Here is a 22,895-nt window from a genome sequence, read left to right as displayed (position 1 = left end):
AAACAACGTTATGAAATCAAGTTGCTCATGTAGGTGCTTCACAATCATCATGACAGAAATTCAAAGCTCCATTACAGTTGTAAATTGAGAGCTATCTGTATTAGATTTTGCTTGCTGTGATATGCAGGAGAGTGCACTAGGAACTATTGCAGTCAAAAGGCAGGACATATTTGATGAATCTTAACTAACACACACATTGACATATCGTGAGCACCCTCAAGTTTGGAGCTGCACATTTCCTCATAATGGGGAAACACATTTTCTTGGGAAATTTCTATTGGAAAAAGATGGTGTGGTATCAAAATTCTCTTTTTGCGTTACATTACATTGCGGTTACATTTCAAATCATAACATATAGGTAGTTCTCAACTGATAACCATTTAACAACTATTCAAAGTTATGGCAATAGTGAAAAAAGTGGTTTTGACCAGTCCTCATACTTACAACCAGGTCATGTGATTATCATTTACAACCATCTTCCCAGGAGGCTTCCAATAGGCAAAATCAATGAGGAAAGCTGGATTTGCTTAACAGCTGCATGATTTGCTTAACAACTGTGGCCAAAAAGATTGTAAAATCAGGTGCAGTTCACTTAATGAATGTATTGCTTAGCAACAGGAGTTCTGATCCCAGTTGTCAAAAGTCGAGGACTACATATATTCAGCTATTTTTTGCAAAGATACAGAGATGAGAAAGTGGTGAGCTATGAAACAAAACCATTATTACAATTTTCATAGTATGGGACAGCACAATAATAATAAGCATTGATTTTTAAACAATCATATGTTCAGAGAGCTACACAGGCAGCCAAATTAAATAAAGAAACAAATACAGATTTCTTAAAGATGCATCTATAAAAACTGAAAGAGAAGTAACAATGTATTTTAGGAAAACTTTCTAAAATGTTAGAATAATCCCCAAACAATAAAGTTGGCTTTACAGAGAGAGTGCATTTCCTTTTCAATACCTTTTCCTCCATTTTTTTCCAATTACATTAAATGCTATTGGCAACAGTCAATTTGTTTTGTCTTGACTGGTTAATTGTACTTTTAAAAAATAGCTCTGGTATGTGCATCAGTTTTGAAAAAAATTCAGTTTGGCTGCAGTTTTTAAATGCTGGTTTCTATTCATAAATTTCTTTAGCTAATTCTGAGTCAGGCAGTCCCGAGCGCAGGCTGGGCTGCCAAGGAACCCAGGAGCTGGACGGCTCGTCCCAGTGGCTGGCTGACCAGAATGAGGCCGGTTCGCAGCATGCACTGGAACAGGACGCAGGCACTACAACCGCAACTGAAACTATTGGGACGAGAGGCAAAGACCAACAGCGAACTAAAATGCAGACCAGTCCTCCGCGACAGCACCACATGCTGCACACACAGGTAGATTTGGAGGTGAGAAGCACCCATGTGCAAATCCCTCTGGATTAGCGAAGTCTATCTGTGGATTTTCAGTGATGGTTAAAATAATGTGGGACACATTGTAGGGAGCAGTTTTGTGGCAAACCAAAGGAAGTTCTCTGAGACTTCACCTAGATTTATTTCTGGAATTAACTATATTTTAATGATTGAGGGCACTGTGATAATCCTTGGTGTTGATTTCTCTTTCCTTCCATATTGCATTGCGTGCTTCAGACTACATCAGACAAAATGACAGGCAGCAATCCAGTGTCACCAGCCTCTTCAGGCTCACCTGCCTCAAGTGGGAGCATCTCACCATCACATCTCACCCACGATTCCTCTTTGGACAGTCACCTAAGTTTTGATGGTCCCAAATTGCAGAACAAAGCCCTGGTATCATCTGGGATGTATATCTCCCCCGATCCTGCGAGCATGTGGGACAAGACACATGCAGAGATTGCTGAGCAGGCAAAGCATGTAAGCTCTTGTCCAAATCATTGGGCCATTTTAGCCATCTTTCTGTTGGACATAAGCACTTGCAATCTAAGATAATAGAGCCCCTGGGCCTTCCAGGAAGTATGTGAACAAACTACCTGACTTAGATCCTCTTTTTTAGGAAGCAGAAATTGAGAATCGCATTGCAGAAATGAAGAAGGAAGGATTCTGGTCTTTGAAAAGGCTTTCAAAAGTGCCTGAGCCAATTCGGCCCAAAGTGCACTGGGATTATCTGTGTGAGGAGATGCAGTGGCTCTCTGCTGATTTCGCTCAAGAACGTCGCTGGAAGAGGGGTGTTGCCAGGAAGGTGGGTTCTGGCATCTTTAAACTGTCCCTTCTCCAGACTTTTTCAGCTGGTTTGCGTCTATCCATCCATCCCTATCTTTGCTTTTTAGAAGCAATGGAATGCTGCTTAACTGTTCCATGGCTGCTGTGGGATTTCTGGCATTCTGTATAATCTAGCCCCTAAGTGATATAATTGGTGCTATTTCAACTGGCTAGGGCACAGTATGATTACCCTCAATAAAGCCTCCAGCAAACTAATATTTCCTAAAATATAGCCCAGGATAAAGTGGAAAATATGGCCACATATAGTGGATTTTGGTCATTTGGACCTGCCGTCTTTCTCCTCTCTGTCATACAGGTTGTGCGCATGGTGATCAGGCACCACGAGGAACAGAAGCAGAAAGAAGAACGAGCCAAACGTGAGGAGCAAGCCAAGTTGCGCCGCATTGCTTCTTCCATTGCCAAAGAGGTCAAGCAGTTCTGGAGCAACGTTGAGAAGGTGCGTGAAATCCTTGTCTAGAGTTAGGAAAAGTACGTGTATATCTTGATAGCCTAAACACATAGGCAAGTACATACCAGACCATTTTCTATATCATATTGAATTTATTCTTATTTTATATGTCTAATCAAAAGTTAAATGTTAAATGCATGCATGAAATATCTGGTCCTTTAAGCCATAGTGTTACTTTTGCCTATATATATTTTGCCTATGTCACCATCCCTCCAAAAACTCAATGTAGTGCATGTAGGGATTTCTCCTCATTTTTATCCCCTGACCAACTCCATATGAGACAGGATGAATTGAAGGACAGGCATTCAGTAAGTTCCCATTGTCCAATACGTTTATAGTCTCAGTCAGAGATCAAGACCATACTGGTGTAGGCTTTTAAAATTTGCACTGGAGCTATTGTCCTAAGGTAATTGGATTCATTTTTATTTTTAAAAATCTGATTAACAGAATTAACAGTTGGAAGGCACCTTGGAGGTCTTCTAGTCTAACTCCCTGCTCAAGCAGGACCTTATAACATTCCAGACAAAAGGCTATCTCTTATTAGCAAAATGCTTTTTAAACTATGAGACAAAGTCAAAACTCCTTTTTTTTTTTTCATGGTTTCAGAGGAAAGGATGGCTGCAATTATGCCTAGTAGTATTCTGCTGAAGATGCAGTTTGGTATTTCTTAACTCAAGCCACTGAAAGTTGTTTCAAACCGTGAGATGGGAAGCATATAAACTTAATGAATAAACACATTTTCTTCAGGTTGTGCAATTCAAGCAGCAGTCACGTCTTGAGGAAAAACGGAAAAAAGCACTGGATCTGCAGCTGGATTTTATAGTGGGCCAGACAGAAAAATATTCCGACTTGCTAACCCAAAGCCTGAATGAGACTCTTCCAGTTCCCAGCAAGACCAGTGGTTCCCATGCTGGTTCTACTGCTTCTAGTCCACCTCCCCCTGCTCACCTTATGGAAGTTGAAGGTCAGTTTCCCCAACTCTGTTCTTTGAGCTTGGTGATCCACTTAGTATGGCTTCTATCTCAAACCACACCTTCCCACTGAAAGACATTTGTTTTGTTAGAAATTGTATTCGCTTCCTAGGGATGGGGTGTGGAATTTCAGTGTCCATTCCCGACCCCCAGATCTAGAGTTGGTTTTGTGATTTGAAAGGTGTTGCAGCTGATCCTTTTTCTCTGGCAGATGGGGATTTCCAACCCCATGAAGAGTCAGATGACGAGGAGACAATTGAAGTTGAGGAACAACAGGAAGGGAATGATTCAGAAACACAGCTGCGAGAGATTGAGCTGCTAAAGCAGGAAAGTGAGCTGCCTTTAGAGGAGCTACTCCAGACATTGCCACCCCAAATCTTAGAAAATTCCTTCAGTGAATCTCCTTGTGCCTCCAGCTCTGACAATGATGATGAAGAAGAAGAGGGTGAGAGTGAAGAGGAAGCTGAGCATGAGGAAAGTCAGACCTCTGAGACACTAAAGGTATCCTTCAAGTCAAATCTTGAGCAGGGAAGATAGGGCGCTTTGTATTTATAGGCTGGGATTAAAAGAATCCAACCTCTCAGTTTTTAAAGTCATACTGCACTGGGATGGCGCAATGGTTAGAATGCAGTATTGCCAGTTAATTCTGCTGACCGCCAGCAGTTTGATTCTCACCAGCTCCAGGTTGATTCATCCTTTCATCCTTCCAAGGTCGATAAAATAAGAACTCAAATTGTTGAGGGCAATATACTGACTCTGTAAACCATTTAGAGAGGGTTGTAAAGCAGTAAATAAATCTAAGTACTATTGCTATTTAACTGGTCTCCACAATTGATATTTGCCAAGAAGCATCAATTACATATGTGATTTAAAATAAAAGTTTTTTTTAAAAAAAATGGATCTCTTTTTAAAATTTCAATATTCTGTCCTACTGTTATATGCTATGTGTAATGGAGAGTTTCCTGTTGCTGTCTGTGTCTTGAAGTCTTTCCCCCCCTTCTACTCAGCAGGAAAAACCCAAACCTGTTACTCAGAGGAATAAGAAACCTTGGAAACCTGATGAAGAAGATGAGGAGTTTACGGCCAATGAAGAAGAAGGTAAGCGTGTTTTGGGGGTCATTGGTTGACTGAATGTAATGAGAATTGGGATGTGGTTAGGATTGTAATCCAGTAACATAGGTAATCCTTTCTCTCCCAGCTGAAGATGAAGAAGAAACAATAGATGCTGAAGAAAAGCTGGAAGGAAATGTGGATCACAGCAAAGAACTGGATGATCTGGCTAAGGAAGGTTCGAACAGAGATTGTAGCCTGGGATAGCAAATGAGGATTATGAGGGTTCCATGATCCTTCAGAACAATAATTACTGAATTGTGTTGCTGGATCCCTGAACCATAATCCCTAGAATTTGTTGAAGCAACAAGGGCCAGATAAAGCACCAATTACAGTACTATATGTCTTGAGGTTAGAGTTTGGTAGGGTTAAAACATAGCCTCTAGTTGCGGTTGATAAGTCATTTCGAAGCTTTCCCACTTCAGAAAGGGAAGATAACTTCAACATAAGCAGATGAGGTCAGAGAAATCAAACTCATTTAGGTTCCATTGGCCCTAACACAAGTTCTTTTGGACTTCATAGGTGAACTGCCCATGGAGGAGTTGCTTCAGAAATACTCTGGTGCTTATGCTTCAGACTTTGAAGTGGAAGCATCAGACACTTCATCGGAGGCACTGGAGCCTACTACTTCAGAATACGAGGAAGAATCAGAGGAGGAGAACAGCACTAGTCACTCAGGTATGGAAGGAAGAGGAGCGGCCCCTGTAAATGCACGGCTATATTTATTCCTGTATTTTTGGGGTTGAACAATTGAAAATGCGGATTGCACCTTACTATAATCGATGCTGGTTAGAATTGTTGAGAGTTGAAGTTTTACATTTTGGAGGGAAAAGATTTTGCAATCCTGGTGTAAATGAATATTTTTGCATGATATCAAAGTCAAATGGATTTTTGAACTGTTTGGACATTTCAATCTAATTCTCCAAATTGATACCTTGCAAAACTGCTGGTCTAAAAACAATATGTTGGATTTGTCTTAATGAAAACCAGGGACTGTGATGAGTGATTTCTTACATAGAAAAGCAATATATAGTTCTAAGCCATTGTAAATCATCGATTGAAAGCAGACAGCTGCTTGCCCCGGGGTCTGAAGCACGTTTGGTCCAATAGTTAATGGGATTATGTAGTACGGCTTTGTCCTGATGTGGCTGATTTTGCCTCCAGAATCCACAGAAGAGGACGAAGAAAGTGAGCAAGAGGAAAGTGAAGTAGAGGATGCCCTTGAAGAGGAAAGGAGGGAAGCTTCAGTAACCCAGGAGGAAGATTTTGGCGTTGAATACTTGTTGAAGCAGGATGATGATAATGGTCGCGAGGGAGACAATGATTCAACTCCAGCCCCAGGGCCAAAAAAAGAGATCACCGACATTGCAGCAGCAGCCGAGAGCCTGCAGCCAAAAGGCTATACCTTGGCAACCACACAGGTGAGTCATTTCTGGGACCAGCCAATTAGGGAGAGAGCGAAATAAAACAGACAAATTATATTACCATTCTCTTTTGCAGGTTAAGACACCAATCCCCTATTTGTTGCGTGGAACACTGCGAGAATACCAGCACATTGGTCTCGATTGGCTGGTTACTATGTATGAGAAGAAGCTCAATGGTATCTTGGCTGATGAGATGGGTCTTGGTAAAACCATCCAGACAATTTCCTTGCTGGCGCATCTGGCCTGTGAAAAAGGTGAGCAAATAGCTCGGAGAGAGCTGGGCAGGAATGAGATCAGGGAGTGGAGATGGATTTCACATAAGAAAAAAGTCACAACTGTTACTATGCTAAGTCATATGGGATACTAATGTCCACTGGCACCCTTGGTAGAGTAGCTAAGCTAGTTGCTCTCTATCTGCAATTGATCCTTCCCAGTGGCTCATAATATATTAAATAACACCATTACAAGGATAGATCTGTAGAATCTAGAGGGACAATCCCTGTAGATCAAAGCATCCCAGTGTCACTTGGTGGTAGTACTTGGTGAAATATAAGCAAACCACTGCAAAGCAGTAAAGGAAATCAGACTACAGCTCCCTCAGCTACTACAACAAAGTGCTATGGTTGATGGTACCCAAAACTGCCAAGAGATGGAGGATAGTACAGTTGTCCATAGGCCCCCCCCCCTCCCCAATCTATTTTAGTATACATCCATACATCAGGGTGATAAAGGGAAAGTGGTTCTCCATGCCAAATCCAGCTAAATCCAAATTGAAAAGGTCAAAACATTTAACTTAATCCAGTAACTCTTGGAGCAACCAGGCATGTGTAATCAAGAGGCCTGCAGGTCTCAGTCCAGTGAGATCTTGAGATGGCCCTCTTGCTGATCTCTTGACTGTGGTATTCTTTTTTAAAATTGTTTACTATTACTTGTTTTGATATATTTATGGTATACAGATAGTCTTCAACTTTACAACAGTTCGTTTAGTGATTGTTCGAAGTTACAACAAAACTGAAAAAGTGACTTACGACCGTTTCTCACATGACTGCTACAGCATCCCCATGTTCACATGATCAACATTCAGAAACTTGGCAACTGACTCTTATTTATGATGGTTGCAGTGTCCCAGGATCATTTAATAACCTTTTGCAACCTTCTGACAATAAAAGTCAATTGGGAAGCCAGATTCACTTAACAACTGTATTACTAAATTTACAATTGTGGTGAATATGACTTCACGACTGTGGCAAAACTCAATTGTCTCACTGAGCAACAGAAATTTTGAGCTCAATAATAAGTCGAGGATTGTGTGCATAAATGTTTGGGTATGGATGTTTTGCTTTATGTCACCTAGGATCATTTCTTGTGAAATGGATGGCCATATAACTTTAATAAATAAATACATAAATTGTTGAATTGATCCAACCCAAATGTGTTGTCTTAGTTAGGCCTTCCTCACTGGTTCTTTTTTAGTGGATAGGGAATTTCTTCTGTGGAAAAGGATTAATGACTCCAATGATAACTTGGCATGACAAGAGACTTTAGTTGTCCTTAAAAATCAGGGTGAGGAATGAGCCTGGGTTGAAATAGTTCCCAAAGCCTTATTGGCTTTTTAGGAGACAATGCATGGGATTAATTCAAAAGAACATTGCTAGGTGGTGTTATGATCATCCCAAATATGCTTTGAATTGACTCAAAGCCCAGCATGAGTAAAAGTGACCTTAAAATGCCACAAAATTGCTCATAAGGTTCTGAAATGGAAGCTGGAACTGATCAGGTCCACTGCAGGATTATTCATCTGGCAGCCTGAAAGAGCCCACCTGGACAACGCTTGATAAATACAGCTGGGAAGAAGATTTGATTTCCCTCTCCCCGCCCAATATGATCTGCTTGTGATAGTATTGCCATCTTTGTGGTAGAACTGAGTGTATCCGGGGGACATATATGGCTGGGGAATAAGGTGAAGAAGTGACTTTTGTCTTTAAAGACTTAAACATTTCTGGGTATAATGTTTGTTTGCTCCTGCAGGCAGTTGGGGTCCTCACTTGATCATTGTTCCTACCAGTGTGATGCTCAACTGGGAGATGGAAATCAAGCGCTGGTGCCCCAGTTTTAAGATTTTAACATATTATGGGGCACAGAAGGAGCGTAAACTGAAGCGACAGGTGAGAGTTTTTAAGCACTCGCAGCTGGTTTTCAACTGTCCTATTCTTCAGTTATGCATACGAAGATTGCCTTTTGCTTTATCATCTTGTGTGCCTAGTATCTGATATTCGTAGGTATGCTAAATGTAGGGTAAATAGGAAATGTTCACATTAACACTGTTTCCTAGGAGTTAAAGCTAAAAAAAAATTACTTGCAAGGGATTGGACATTGATTTCTGTGCCATTTCAGAACTGTGTATCACAGTTCTAGAAACAGCAAGCACGCTTGACCTTGTGGGTAAGGCATGCAGAGAAAGTTGTATTACAGTGGTGGACTTAGGAACGCAGATCCTGCTTTATAGATCATTGACTTGAGAAGTAATTTTGCTGAAATGTTTCTACTAGAAAAAGGGTAGCAGGCAGTTAATAGGGATCTCTCTTACTAGCCCTCTTGTAATACCTTTACTGCCTCCATCTAGGGTTGGACCAAGCCCAATGCCTTCCATATCTGCATCACCTCCTACAAGTTGGTGTTGCAGGATCACCAGGCCTTTCGACGCAAGAATTGGAAATATCTGATCTTGGATGAGGCTCAGAACATCAAGAACTTCAAATCCCAACGCTGGCAGTCTTTGCTCAACTTCAACAGGTGAGGAGAGAGAGAGTGTGTGTTTTCCTCAGTATTGAATAGAAACACCTTTTGTTTCAGAAATTTTCAAATTTGTTTGTCGCTTGTGTTCTAGTCAGAGGCGACTACTGCTGACTGGAACGCCTCTCCAGAACAGCTTAATGGAGTTGTGGTCCCTCATGCACTTTCTGATGCCACACGTCTTCCAGTCACACCGTGAGTTCAAGGAGTGGTTTTCTAACCCCCTGACGGGCATGATCGAAGGCAGCCAGGAATACAATGAGAATTTAGTCAAAAGACTGCACAAGGTGAGCATTGTGGAAGGAGAAGAGGACCCTTTGCAAGGGACTGTTGAAAGTGGGCAGAGAATTGACTTAACCAGATAGGAAAAGATTCGGAACAGAACATGTTCTTCTTTATCATCATCCCAACAGGTGCTGCGTCCCTTCCTCTTGCGAAGGGTAAAAGTGGACGTAGAGAAGCAAATGCCAAAGAAATATGAGCATGTCATCAAGTGCCGTCTTTCTAAACGCCAGCGTTATCTTTACGATGATTTCATGGCCCAGGCTGCGTGAGTATAGAAAGCTAGTTGAGAAGTGACAAAGGAAATACTTTTTTATACTAGGCTTCTTGGGTTTTGTGAGGAAGTGTGGTCCTCACAGAACGGTTAGCTGGTCATTGAAGGACTATAGACCATGGTGGTTTCTCTAGCTTTTATTTCCCCAACTCCACACCACAGCAGTGTTTATGACTTTTGAAATTGATTATTTTGTGCCTTGGCCTCTGTGGTCATAGCTGATTATATGTGGCTGTCACCCTTTCAGCACCAAGGAGACGTTGGCCACAGGGCACTTCATGAGTGTCATCAACATCCTGATGCAACTCCGGAAGGTCTGCAATCACCCCAATCTTTTTGACCCCCGGCCGATCCACTCGCCATTTATCACGGAGGGCATCTGCTTCAACACCGCCTCCCTCGTCTTGCATGCTCTTGATTATGATCCTTTCAAGGTAGGTGCCTTCTCTTCTGATCTCTTGGAAGGGCGGAATTGCTCCATTTGGGTGTGTGTGTGTGTATCTGGATGGACAGGTGACAGCTGCATTTGAGACAAGGGGGAGTGTGCAAAACTAGAATAAAGCATCTTGATTTTGTTGCATGTAAATCTTAACCTCCTACAGAATGTGGACTTCGGCATTTTTGATCTGATCAACTTGGAAGGCTCTGTATCCCGTTATGAAACAGACACATTCCTGCCCAAATGGAAGGTGACAAGGAAAATGATTGAAGAGATTGCTGAATCCCCAGACCCTCCTCCCAGACCCAAGCCGGTCAAAATGAAAGTGAACAGGTACTTGCAATTCTCTCTTCTCAAGAAGCTTCATTGCATCATAGCCAGACTTTTCCCTTTGGACACAAACTTGCCAGCTCTGAATGATTTGGGTTTTCTGACCTAAAGGAAATGTTAATATTGGGATTATTCTAGTGGCAATTATGCAGCAGAATATGTGCTATTAGTTAAGGTGCTGTGCATTCATTATCCTGACTTTGAATTCTGAGTATTACCTTAGCTAGAATAAATATTGTGCAATAACCTTGGCTGAGAACTGTCTTGTCCATCTCCATCTCTGTCTCCATCAGATGATCCTTAGCCAAGGATTTTTTTTAATTGCATAGCAGAAGAAAGATAATTTCCATTGCTCTGTGTCATCTCTTTCAGGATGTTACAGCCCATGCCCAAGCCAGAAAACAGAACTGTAGTTCTGGTGAACAGCCCTCGACCCACAACCCCTCTACAGAGACCAATAACTCCTGCGCTTCCGGAACCACTGACACCTGCTATAGCTCCTGTACCACACACAGGCCCAGTATTGCCAGGGCCTTTGCAGCCCACCACGCTCCCTGCCTCAGTGTCTCTCCCTGTGCCTCTCCCGATGCCTCCTTCACCTATGACCATGTCAGTACCAGTGCCGCCTCCTGCCAGACCACAGACCCCAACTCTAGTGCCTACTTTGAGCCAGAACAACCCAGCTGCTGCTCTGCTGCAGAGCCAGGCCTCTGTTCCTCAGGGTGAGGTTCAGGATTTTTGGGGGAATGAGGAAAGGGGATGGGGTGGAAGGTTGAGCTCTGTTGCTTCTTACCTTCACGTTTACTTTTAAAGTTGTTTGCATGAAATGTATCTGCACCTCTTGAGCTTATTTTGAAGGAGAAATAATAGATTTCTTGTTTGACTTTTAAACAGCAAGTAGCCCTTTTGGTTGCAAAGCTGTTTTGGTCGCTTAAGGTAGTATCTTAATATTTTAAAAGAATAGAGCTGCAGGTCTCTAATCTTGTTCTCTTTCCCCCCCCACAGTGCTGCCCTTGGCAATGACTGCAGCTCAGCTGGTCCCAAATACTCCCCGGCCTCTCCTCCCACCACCTGTTTCTTCTACCACAACCACCACCTCTTCCCTTAAGGCTGCACCAGCCCCGATCCAAATGGGGCAACAGCCCCCAGTTAGCTTGAGCGCCACCCCAGTGCGACAGCAACCACCCATTAATACATTGAGTATCGCTTCTGTCCAACAGCAGCCCCCCCTGGGCATTAGTCCTATGGCTCAGCAACCATCCACCAACACCCAATCCATTAATACAGTTAGCATATCCCCCATTAACACTTTGGGGGTGTCCCCTGCAGGTGGGCAGCAGCCTCCACCGACCAACACTTTAGGCCCAGGACCTGCAAGCACTACCGCACAACAATCCTCCAGCTCCATTGGGGGCATGGTGAAGCCCATGAACATCCATTCTGCTGTACCTACCTTGCCTGGATACAACTTCGCAGCAGCGGCCGGAGGTGTGCAGCAAAGATTTTTGCTGTCCCCAGATATGCAGGCACGATTGCCTTGTAAGTATTAAGGAGCCAGCAAAACACAGGCAGCCACCATGCTAGTTTGAAAATCTAACCCTCTTTTTTTCCCCCCACTGCAGCAGGTGAAGTAGTCAGCATTGGGCAACTTGCCTCGTTGGCTAATCGGCCACTCCAAGGTGCCCCAGGCAGTAAACCCCTCACATTCCAGATCCAAGGCAACAAGCTTACCTTGACGGGTACCCAAGTTCGCCAGGTCACTATGCCTCAGCCAGCCCGACAGCTGCCAAGTAGGTAAACCCCAGTCCTTAGCAGCCCCAATGACTCCCTTGTCCTCTGTCTTGAATAAGGTTGATTTGGGTAACTTTTGTTTCTGGTAGAGAAGAGCAGAGTAGAGTAGAGTAAAATAATAGGGAATGGGATCTTTATTGGCCGAGTGTTATTGGACACAGGAGGAATTTGTCTCTGGTGCAGAAGTTCTCAGTGTACATACAAGCAATAAGTGATAAATCATGGTCATAACCATAAAATACAATCATAAATTATAAGATACAACACTCCGTGGTAAGTGGTAGAATACTAAATACCGTATTTTTCAGAGTATAAGACGCACTAGAGTATAAGATGTACCAAGGTTTTGAAGAGGCATTTTTTTTTAAAGTAGGTAGGTAGATAGAGGGATAGAGAGGGAGAGAAAGAGAAATATAGTAGGTAGGGAGAGAGAGTAGTTAGGTAGGTAGGTAGATAAAGGGAGAATGAGAGAGAGAAATAGAGATAGAGTAGGTAGGTAGGGAGAGAGGGTAGGTTGATAGGTAGAGGGATAGAGAGGAATAAAGAGAGGGAGAGAAATGCTGTAGATAGGAAGGGAGAGAGAGAAATACAGTAGATAGGTAGGGAGAGAGAGAATAGGTAGGTACGTAGGTAGATAGAGGGGGAGAGAGAGAAATACAGTAGGTAGGTAGGTAGGGATGTTTCCAGGTGTATTTATCCATGTGCTGGAGAAGGAAAGCGCTGACAATCTGCAGCACCTAAGACTTTGTTTCTGCTAGCACAGCACTTGATCAATGTAATTCTCATCAATCAGTTAAAGAGCTTTCCAAAAGGGGGAAAAAAGTTTTTGCGCTCTGCAAACCTAAAAACGGGAGGTTTTCGCGAAAAAGGGTCCGTTTTTTTTCAAAAAAAAAAAAAAGGCATGAATAGCATTGGGGCTTGCAGAGTGCTCTGGGGGGGGGCAAAAAAGGCCCATTTTTTGTCAAAAGAATTGCATGCATAGCCTTATGGAGGCTTATAGGGTGCTGCTGGGAGCTGGGGGAGGGCAAAAAATGGCCTGTTTTTTGCTCATTTCTGCCCTCCCCAGCCCCCAGGAGCTCTCTGAAAGCCTCCATAAGGGTATTCATGGCCATTTTGATGAAGGGGGTGGGGTTTCAGGAGGCAAAAAATGCTGTATTCGATGTATAAAGCGCACCCAGATTTTCAGCCTCTTTTTTGAGGAAAAAAAGTGTGTCTTATACTCCGAAAAATACGGTATGCAATCAACCTAACTCATGGGATACTGAATAAAAACAACGTAAACCATAGGATACAAACAACAAAATTAGAATCATAAGCTAGGGAAATGGATAATAGGAAAAATGAGAAGGATAATAGTAATACTATCCTTTTCATCTCACTAAAATATATTACTACTATCCTCCTCTTTCCAATGTTTTCTTATTGAGCTAAGCAAAATTATTTAGCTTAATAATGTTTTATGAGACAGAGATCATAATGGCTTGGGAACCATGTACTTCTGAGCACTCAGTTCATGAATTTGTTTGTTCTTTAATACATCTGCCGTACATGAATACAGGTAGTCCTTGACTTACAACAGTTCGTTTAGTGACCAAAGTTACAAAAGCATTGAAAATAGTGACTTATGACCACTTTCACACTTATTACCATTGCAACATCGTCATGGTCATGTGATTTACATTTGGAAGCTTGACAACTGGTTTATATTTATGATGGTTGCAGTTTCCAGGCATCATGCAATCCCCTTTTACAACCTTTTGACAAGCAAAATCAATGGGGAAGCCGGATTCACTTAACAACTATGTTAACAATTTAACAAGTGTGGTGGTTCAAATATGGCAAGAAAAGTTGTAAAATGAGGCAAAACTTTAGCAATTTCTCACTTAGCAATATAAATTTTGGAGTGAATTGTGGTTGTAGTTGAGGACTACCCGTACTTTCTTCCTATAATTGAACATCATTTTATTTATTATTTATTATTTATTAATCCAACTTATATGCCGCACCCTCTCCACCAAGGGACTCGGGGCGGCGTTTCTCATTTATGGAAGAGAATGGAATCATCTGAATTAATGGGTTCACAGACACGATAAAATGCTTACAAGATTAAATGCCTCCTGTTAAGGGAAAATAATAGTGACAGGCAGTAGTGAAGCAAATGTTGAAAGGGAAATGAAGGGGTAGATAGCTTATTTTTATTGGAGCACTCCCTCTAAGCTCCTGGTGTCTCTTTGTGAGTCATCCGGTGACCAGAGGGATAGAACAAAATTAGAGCTTTGACTCAAGAGGACCACTGCTTCTCAGTGGGCTCCCGAGAAGGGCTTACAGATGTATTTAAAACATTTCCACGCATTGCAGATAGAAAAGAACAAAATGGGCAAGAATTCTCCTTCCCTTCTTTCTCTCCAGGGAATGTGGTTCACTTGGTGTCTGCTGGGGGGCAGCACCACATAATCAGCCAACCAGCTCAAGTGGCTTTGATCCAGGCTATGGCCCAGCAGGCAGGGCAGAACCCAGTTGGTGTGCAGACTGTTCCAGGCCAGCAGCCTCCCACCATCTTGCCGGTCCCAGCTACCAGTACAACTGTTCCACCTGTTGCTTCCACAGCAACAATCAGCGTCCCTATTGCCGTTACTCAAGGTCAGTACATCTCTGCATCCTAGATTTTTCCTTCTGGCTTGTGAGGGAAAGTAATTTAGGAAATGGGTTTGGGGACTGTAAGCCTCTCTCTGCAACTGGTTGCCCTCCACCAGCTTCCCCCCCCCCCCCCCCGGTGACTGTGTTTGAGGCATGCTTCGTCTTGAATTACATCTCCAATCATCTTTCTTGTCTTTTGGCGGCCTTTTTCTTTCCATACCTTCTTTATGTTTCAGTTTTCTCCCTATTCCAACAAATAAAATACAGATAGTCCTTGATTTATGACCACAATTTAGCCCATAGTCAGAAATTTATTGAGTTTTGCCCCATTTCACAACTTTTCTTGTCACATTTGAATCCCTGCAGTTGTTAAGTTAGTAATATAATGGTTAAGTGAATATGGTCCCCCATTTACTTTGCTTGTCAGAAGGTCACAAAAGGGGATTACATGACCCCGGTACACTGCAACTGTCATAAATGTGGGTCAGTTGCCAAGCATCTGAATTTTGATCACATGACCGTGGGGATGCTGCAACGGGCGTCAGTCATTTTTTTTCTGTGTTGTAACTTCGAACGGTCACTAAATGAACTGTTGTAACTCAAGGACTACTTGTAAACAGTAATAACCAGAAATAATTGTCCTTCACAATCGAGCCACAACCCAGCCTCTCTTCACGGCCTTTGTTTCTCACAGTGCCATCCTCAGCAGTGAACAGTTCCGGTGTAGTGAAGATTGTCGTACGACAGGCTCCTCGAGATGGTTTAGTGTCCCCATCACCTGGGCCACAGCATCCACCCGTGCGTCCTGTGACGCCAACAACTGCCAGTACTTTATCTGGCCTTCCAACAGCTCTCTTGGCCCAGCGAGCCCCACTTCCTATGAATCCAGCCTCATCAGTTAGGCTGCCCAACCAGCCACTGGGCCCAGTGAGGCCACCTGCACCAGCTCCCCTCCAGACCCTGGTGAGACCCATGCTGAGAATGGTACAAGCCTCAAACCCCAACCTGGAGCAACAGCTGGGTAAGCATGTCTTAAAATCACCAGGTGGGATTGCGGATATGTAAGAAAATTTGGAAGTTGGATCCCGGTGCCAGCTTCAAATTGATTTGTTTTTAAATGATGTTACATCGAAAATAAAAATCAAGGAATACATTTATCTGCTAAATAAAGACTGATTATAGATATTTTCTCCTAATTTTATGCAGATAAATGGCTGATAGTAGCTCATGTTATTTAAAAAATTACATTTTTATATATTTTGGCTGATCTATGAAACATACCATCTGTATATAGCAAAAATGTACACTTTTAGCAGAAATAATGAAAGAGGGCATCCTTGAAGAGTTGCATAACATAATATTACCCCCTGAAAGTACACTAAATTAATTAAATTCTTATTTTCATCAGTGTAGCTAAAAACTAGGGAATTCAAAATAAATTGGTGCATATTTCAAAAACTTCCAGGAAATCGTATCAAAAGCATTCTCTATCCAGAATAATAATGGCTAAATTCTATTTGTTTTGAATTACAGCAGTTACACCAAAAAATATTCTCCAAATGCTGACAGTCCTGCATAGATTCAGGTTTCCACATAGCCTTCTAAACAGTGGTAAAAATTATAGTTCAAATATAGCAAAAACATGCATTCTTTACAACATTTTGCAGTTGATGGAGAATTGGTAACTTTCCAACTGTGATACAACATATTTTGAAGTTGTTAAAGGTGTGTGTTATTCATTTTTGTTGTCATCTTTTCAAAATGCTTTTCCAGAGATTACAAGTACCTACAGAAGCCAACAAGTCTTCCAAACATTTAACATGTACAGTAACTCCAGCCCAAAGAGGGAGCCAAGTGACACGTTGCCGTACTCTAGAAAACATGAAAGAGATTGTAGATTTGTCGGCAATCCTCACGATTGCTCTTCTGTTTCCTTCACAGTTCCTCCTTCCCCGCCTCCCACAGTTGCTTCATTTGCTATCAGCCCAGCTGCCACTGTTACTGTTTCTGCCAACACTTCTCCTACAATGGTGTCCCAAATTGCCTCAAGCCCCATGCCCAAGGAGGAACCGGAGATGTTAACTCTGCGTTCTACTACACCTACACCACCACCACCCCTTTCCATCCTGGCCCCAAGGCCGAGACGGCAACCTCCTCCCCCACCCCGCTCCCCTTTCTTTATGGTGAGTTCCTTGGCACAGGGACGTGGCTTTCGGGGGTGGGGGGAGGGCTGGAACAGGATAGTTGACAGGTTGCGGCAGGGAGGTGGTAAGAGGTTGAATACAATTCTATCTGCTTACTCTGGCCTCCAGGAAGCACTTGAAGAGAAGAGGAAGAAGCAGAAGGAGGAGCGCCTTGACCGGCTTTTCCGTCTCAATGAACAGCATTGCAACCTTGCACCCATCTATGGTACCGAAGTACTCCGCTTTTGCACCCTCTTTCCTCCTGCTCCACCACCTGCGCAGGAAAAGGAAGAGGAGGTAGTGGTGGAGGCGAGTGAAGAACGAGCTATGGTAACCCAGAAAGTGGAACCAAAGGGCTCGAGAGGATCTGGATACACCAATTGCTACGCAGCACAAGTCCAAAGGGGTGCTCAGCATCTTGAAGCCTATTGGCAGCGGTCAGAAACCTTGGCCCAAGCAGTCCTAACACCCCAGCATCGGATTGAGGAGCTGACAGACATTATAGAGAGGTAACATTTTCCTGCAGACATTTGGCTGTTTTGAAATGGTGGCCCTAAAGGGGAGAAACATAGAGAAATCCTTGAGGTTTTTCAAAATATTCCTGTGAATTCCAGTTTTCTATTTTTCTATTTCCATTAGGTATTTATGTATCTTAGAGTTTTAACCCACATTTATTGCTTTATAAGTAAATCAAGGTGGCAGATATACCTAGAGTCTCCTTCCTCTTTCTATTTTCCCCACAACAGCAATTCTGTAAAGTGAGTTGGGCTGAGAGAGAGGGACTGGCTCAAAGTCACCCAGCCAGCTTTCATGCCTAAGGCGGGACTAGAACTCACAGTCTCCTACTTTCTAGGCCAGCACCTTAACCACTACACCAAACTGGCTACTGAATATGTGCTTTTACACATCCTTTACTGTCTGTTCATCTTTGCAGGTTCATTTTCGTTATGCCTCCTGTGGAGGCTCCAGCTATCACCATCCACACCTCTCATCCTCCTCCAACACTCCTGCTTCAGCAGTCGGTCTTCAAGGAGACTTTGCGGCAAGAACTTTCGCTCCATGCAAGTTGTCTGCATCGTATCGTTTGCAACATGAGGACCCAGTTCCCAGACCTTCGCCTCATCCAGTACGACTGTGGTAAGTGGTGAAGAGTTTAGGGTCCACTTGACGCCGGTCGGAAAATAAGGGCCATGTGTCAGCCTGCTTGTAAGGTCAAGCAAATTATTTCTGGGTTGGCAGATATATAATTGCCCATTGTCCGAACTTTCTCCTTTTGTTTGTCTTCAGGGAAATTGCAGACTTTGGATATTCTACTACGGCAGCTCAAGGCCGGAGCCCACCGGGTCCTGATTTTCACCCAGATGACCCGCATGTTGGATGTGTTGGAACAATTCCTCAATTATCATGGGCACATCTATCTGCGATTGGATGGTAGCACTCGGGTAGAGCAGCGGCAGGTAAGTGATAGCAACTTGTGCTCTTGAAATGCTAAGCAAATCCCTGCCCATCTCCCAGAAGTGATTCATGCTGCTTTCTTCCTCCCTCATGTATTCATATAAACAAAGTATAAACCCCACCCGTCTCACACAAGTGTTTCTGACTTGCATGCAAAGATTAAGAACAAGCACAATTTAACAAAAAACGAATGTCGAAAGCAGTAAACAGAGTTCAATTCACAGTGAGTAACATTAACCATACAGCACAAACACCTGGGGGAATAGCAAGAGGCTCAAAGGATTGAGGCCATCCTAATCTCTGGAGTGATGCAGATTCATAGGGCAGATATCGCCATAGAGAATGAATGACTCTGGAATCCAACCATGTGATGTTTAATTGAAGGGGCTAGGAGCTGTCCTCACTGTTGTCAGCCTTCCAAGTAATGCACCCATAGAAAGCAGAACTCTCAGGCAGATAGAGTCCTCAACGAACAATTTATTGGATACATTAAATTAGTACAACGAGTGAAAACCGACTTTGAAACTTCCTGCGGTTTTCACCTAATTAAAAAGAGAAAGTTCTACCTTTTCCTCAAGTCATCAGTCATGTTGTCCAATAGAGGTGCTGGCTGGTTGCTTGGTTATTCCACTCCTCTCCTCAGCACCTGTTGGAATGTCCGTGGTTCCCCACAGGAAAACTTTTTGTTTTGACTACAAACCCTCTATTTTTCCTCCCCCCCTCCGTCCCTTCTGCCTTGTGGCAACTCTGAAGCATCCAAGATGGCCTCAGCTAGGTTTGCTTCAGAGTTGACATCTTTTAGATAGATAGGCAAATCAGTGTGAATATTTCATTCAGAATAATTTTTTAAAGACATGGCTTTTTCTTTTTCTGGAAATATGCAGCATAGGTAAGGGAATAACTGGGACTATCGACTTTCAGAATGAGACTATTGCAAATTATGGAGACTATGTCCTGTAATGGAAGGGATTTTTTAAAACATACAATATACAGATAATCCTCGACGTACGACTACAATTGAGGCCAATATTTCTGCTTATTAAGTGAGACATTTGTTAAGTGAGTTTTTCCTCATTTTACGATCTCTCTTGCCACAGTTGTTAAGCGAATCAGTGCATTTGTTAAATTAGTAACACCATTGTTCAGTGAATCTGGATTCCCCATTGACTTTGCTTCTCAGAAGGTCGCAAAAGGGGATCACATGACTCCTGGGCATAAATATGAGCCAGTTGCCAAGTGTCAGAATCTTGATCAGGTAACCATGGGGATGCTGCAAAGGTTGTAGCTGAAAAACAGTCATAAATCACATTTTTCAGCGCTGTTATAACTTTGAACGGTCATTAAACGAACTGTTGTAAGTCAAGAAACATCTGTAGTTTTGGAAGAAAATTGATTATCTAAGTTGTCAAATTAAGGTAGTTGTATCATTTGCTTTTAATCGTGTAATTCATACAGGATGATAATTCATAAACTTGCCTTCCCCTCCTGAAGCTAGGAGGTAAAGGCAGAATCCCGGTCGAAGGTTTTATTTCTTCTTTTGATTTTGGCAGGCACTGATGGAGCGTTTCAATGCAGACAAGCGCATCTTCTGTTTCATCTTGTCAACACGAAGCGGTGGGGTGGGAGTGAACCTGACCGGTGCCGACACTGTAGTGTTCTATGACAGTGACTGGAACCCCACCATGGACGCCCAGGCCCAAGATCGCTGCCACCGTATTGGGCAGACACGAGATGTTCACATCTACAGGTTAACTAAGCTTTCTACTTCATGTGTAACAGGACATTGGTGATGGTGATGTTACTTAGTCTAATAACGAAACGCTCAGAAGCTAAATTGACAAAAGCTTAGAGAGCAAACCACAACAAAAATCTAAAACTATTAAGTATTTTCTATTATTTTAGAGCATCGGTTAGTCTAATTTAGCCATGATTACATTGACTGGCAGTTACTCTTCAGGGTTTCAGTCTGTACACTTGGCAAATGAGATTGGAGAAGAGGTACAAAGCATAGGATCTAATTAATTATGTGTCTGTCAAACGGGGAAATCAGAAGATTCAGGCAGTTCAAATGAGTACAGGTTGTCCTCGACTTACAGCAGTTCATTTTGTGACAGTTTGAAGTTACAACGGCCCTGATTAAAAGCGACAGGATCGTTTTTCACACTTGCAACCATTGTGGCATTGCTGTGGCCACGTGATCAAAATTCAGATGCTTGGCAACTGACTCTTAATTATGATGTTTGCACGCCTTGGGGTCATGTATCAGCTTCTGCAATCTTCTGACAAGATTGGGGAAACCAGATTCACATAACAACCATGTTACTAACTTAACTGCAGTGATTCACTTAACAAGTGTTTAGTGAAAGGTGAACAAGTGAAAGGTCGTAAAACGGGGCAAAAGTCACTTAACAAATATTTCACTTAGCAACAGAAATTTTGGGCTCGGTTATGGTCATAAGTTGAGGACTACTTGTATAAAGCTTTATTGCAAGCTTAAACTCTTTACAAGAATCTCACCATCTGCCAACTAAGAGGCATTCAAGGTGGGCTGGACTTAGATCTCTTGTTACCTAAGGACTCATGATTTATGATGCACTTGACCCCTCCCTTGGGCTCAGCCTGGCTGCATTTTTCAGCACCAGCAATAGAAGCAGTTCTGATAGCTGCAGAAAATGATTTAGATAGCTAATGGCTAGTATACTAGGTGGCTAGTATTATACCACTAACTTTTTTAAAAAAAAACTGTTTATTAGTTTCATAGGTTTTTCTTGCTGTAGACACATTTGCTAGCAGAAACTTACATATTCACTCTCTGATCCCTTTAGGTTGATCAGTGAAAGGACTGTGGAGGAAAATATTCTGAAGAAAGCTAACCAGAAAAGGATGCTAGGAGATATGGCAATTGAGGGAGGCAACTTTACTACAGCCTACTTCAAACAGGTAACCATAAACACCTGTAATTGATCCTAGACCTTAGTGCTGAAATGTGATATGCTTGGTGTAATCATGTATAGGACCCACAATTCCTATCTTAAAGAAGCTTCTTAAGTCTGCCCTGTTTCTCTGAGACATCCTTAGTTATGTTAATCTACAAAAAAGGCAACAAAAGGATCATCAGATGTGTAGACTAGCAGTTCCTATCTTAAGGTTATTTTGTAACTTAATTTCTCTGCCCTCAGCAAACAATTCGTGAGCTGTTTGAGATGCCACTAGATGAACCTCCTAAGAAGGAAGGAGAGGCCCCAGTCCCAGTCCAGGAGGAGGAAGAGGATCCCATGGCCACCAAGCAGACACAGATTCTGGAACAAGTAGGTTATTTTGTTCATTATGCTGAACATAAGGGAGCTGCCCCCCTTTGACCAGGGCTATTGTGATTTCTATCTGGAAATGTCTTCCCTCACAGGCACTGTGCAAGGCTGAGGACCCGGAAGACATCCGGGCAGCTACTCAGGCCAAGGCAGAGCAAGTGGCTGAGCTGGCAGAATTCAATGAGAACATTCCTTTGGATGCAGAAGACCGGTCCAGCAAAGAAGAAGAGGAAGAATTTTCTAAAGCAGAGCAGGAAATTGCTTCACTTGTAGAACAGGTACATAAAATCCTTCCTTTTAACCTGAGATGGAAGTGGAAGACTGCCCCTTTGTCCATGACATAGACCTGCTGCAGTCATATGAAAATACTGTTTCCCTAAGATCAGGATTGTCCAACCTTGACAACTTCAAGATTTGTGGACCTCCCCACCCAAAATTCTGGGAGTTGGAAGTCCACAAGTCTTAACAGTTGCCAAGCTTGGACATCCCTGTTTTAGATTCAGGCAGATGATTTTTTCTTCAGCTTGTTTGTTTAAGTGTATATGGCTGCACATCTCATCATGACTCTGGGAGACCAACCATAACTAAAGGAATACAACCGAACAGCATAACAGTAAATCCATAATTGGCAGTAGGAATAAAATGTAAACAAAACATTTAACATTCAACACAAATAGAAACATTTCATAAGCACTGCCCTGCATTCCAACCCCCATGTCCAAAATAATTTTAAAACAACTGATCAGTTCTTTTCAAAGATCCCTTGTGAATTTTTTCTTCCCCCATTTTTTAGCTCACTCCTATTGAACGCTATGCCATGAACTTTTTGGAGGCATCCCTGGAGGACATCAGTCGGGAGGAGTTGAAGCAAGCAGAGGTAAATTTCCACTCCCTGGTGGGTGAAATTCTTTTAGATAATACCTGGTCAGAAAAATGGGAATCAAGGATCATGTATCTTTTTTTTTTTAAGCCGGCTAAATCTTAAGTTAAATGTTGGTCAGTTCCTCAGTCTGATTCAATTTCTTTAAAATAGCCGCAAAGCAACCCTCTTCCAGGCTGTTGTGAGTCCCATTTCTCTGGTCTCTCAACCTTTCATGGAGAGGACAATCAGCACATCATGTATAGTAAGGACCTTCTGCCTTTTTGAAATACGATGAGGATGTTTAGCATTTGGTCCTATTCAGAAGAAAAAAAAAAGGTTATGTGTCTCTAG

At 42.6% G+C, this 22,895-nt stretch overlaps 1 protein-coding gene across 6 annotated transcripts in view; it reads left to right on the top strand.

The window, feature by feature from the left end:
• The window catches only part of SRCAP (Snf2 related CREBBP activator protein), a 33,177-nt gene that overhangs the window by 5,231 nt on the left and 5,051 nt on the right, over positions 1-22,895 (top strand). For 2 of the 6 annotated variants that reach the window (XM_081971548.1, XM_081971543.1), the window contains exons 3-33: positions 1,144-1,388; positions 1,629-1,871; positions 2,011-2,196; positions 2,533-2,673; positions 3,433-3,649; positions 3,868-4,157; positions 4,664-4,754; positions 4,855-4,944; positions 5,289-5,444; positions 5,931-6,187; positions 6,267-6,444; positions 8,219-8,355; positions 8,814-8,983; positions 9,078-9,270; positions 9,397-9,533; positions 9,787-9,973; positions 10,142-10,311; positions 10,681-11,030; positions 11,314-11,847; positions 11,931-12,098; positions 14,509-14,739; positions 15,431-15,757; positions 16,678-16,919; positions 17,049-17,428; positions 17,854-18,056; positions 18,207-18,376; positions 19,925-20,121; positions 21,200-21,314; positions 21,554-21,682; positions 21,778-21,960; positions 22,476-22,559. In XM_081971548.1, the coding sequence (XP_081827674.1) occupies positions 1,332-1,388; positions 1,629-1,871; positions 2,011-2,196; positions 2,533-2,673; positions 3,433-3,649; positions 3,868-4,157; positions 4,664-4,754; positions 4,855-4,944; positions 5,289-5,444; positions 5,931-6,187; positions 6,267-6,444; positions 8,219-8,355; positions 8,814-8,983; positions 9,078-9,270; positions 9,397-9,533; positions 9,787-9,973; positions 10,142-10,311; positions 10,681-11,030; positions 11,314-11,847; positions 11,931-12,098; positions 14,509-14,739; positions 15,431-15,757; positions 16,678-16,919; positions 17,049-17,428; positions 17,854-18,056; positions 18,207-18,376; positions 19,925-20,121; positions 21,200-21,314; positions 21,554-21,682; positions 21,778-21,960; positions 22,476-22,559 (6,213 nt within the window). In that variant the 5' untranslated portion in view covers positions 1,144-1,331. The remainder of the gene's footprint in view (positions 1-1,143; positions 1,389-1,628; positions 1,872-2,010; positions 2,197-2,532; positions 2,674-3,432; positions 3,650-3,867; positions 4,158-4,663; positions 4,755-4,854; positions 4,945-5,288; positions 5,445-5,930; positions 6,188-6,266; positions 6,445-8,218; positions 8,356-8,813; positions 8,984-9,077; positions 9,271-9,396; positions 9,534-9,786; positions 9,974-10,141; positions 10,312-10,680; positions 11,031-11,313; positions 11,848-11,930; positions 12,099-14,508; positions 14,740-15,430; positions 15,758-16,677; positions 16,920-17,048; positions 17,429-17,853; positions 18,057-18,206; positions 18,377-19,924; positions 20,122-21,199; positions 21,315-21,553; positions 21,683-21,777; positions 21,961-22,475; positions 22,560-22,895) is intronic. The other 4 variants (XM_081971546.1, XM_081971545.1, XM_081971544.1 and 1 more) reach the window with 4 other exon arrangements.

This window comes from Natrix helvetica (genome assembly GCF_964273705.1).
Source record: "Natrix helvetica genome assembly, chromosome: Z".
Classification (NCBI taxonomy): Eukaryota; Metazoa; Chordata; class Lepidosauria; order Squamata; family Natricidae; genus Natrix; species Natrix helvetica.
This window is presented reverse-complemented; position numbering and strand designations above follow the sequence as displayed.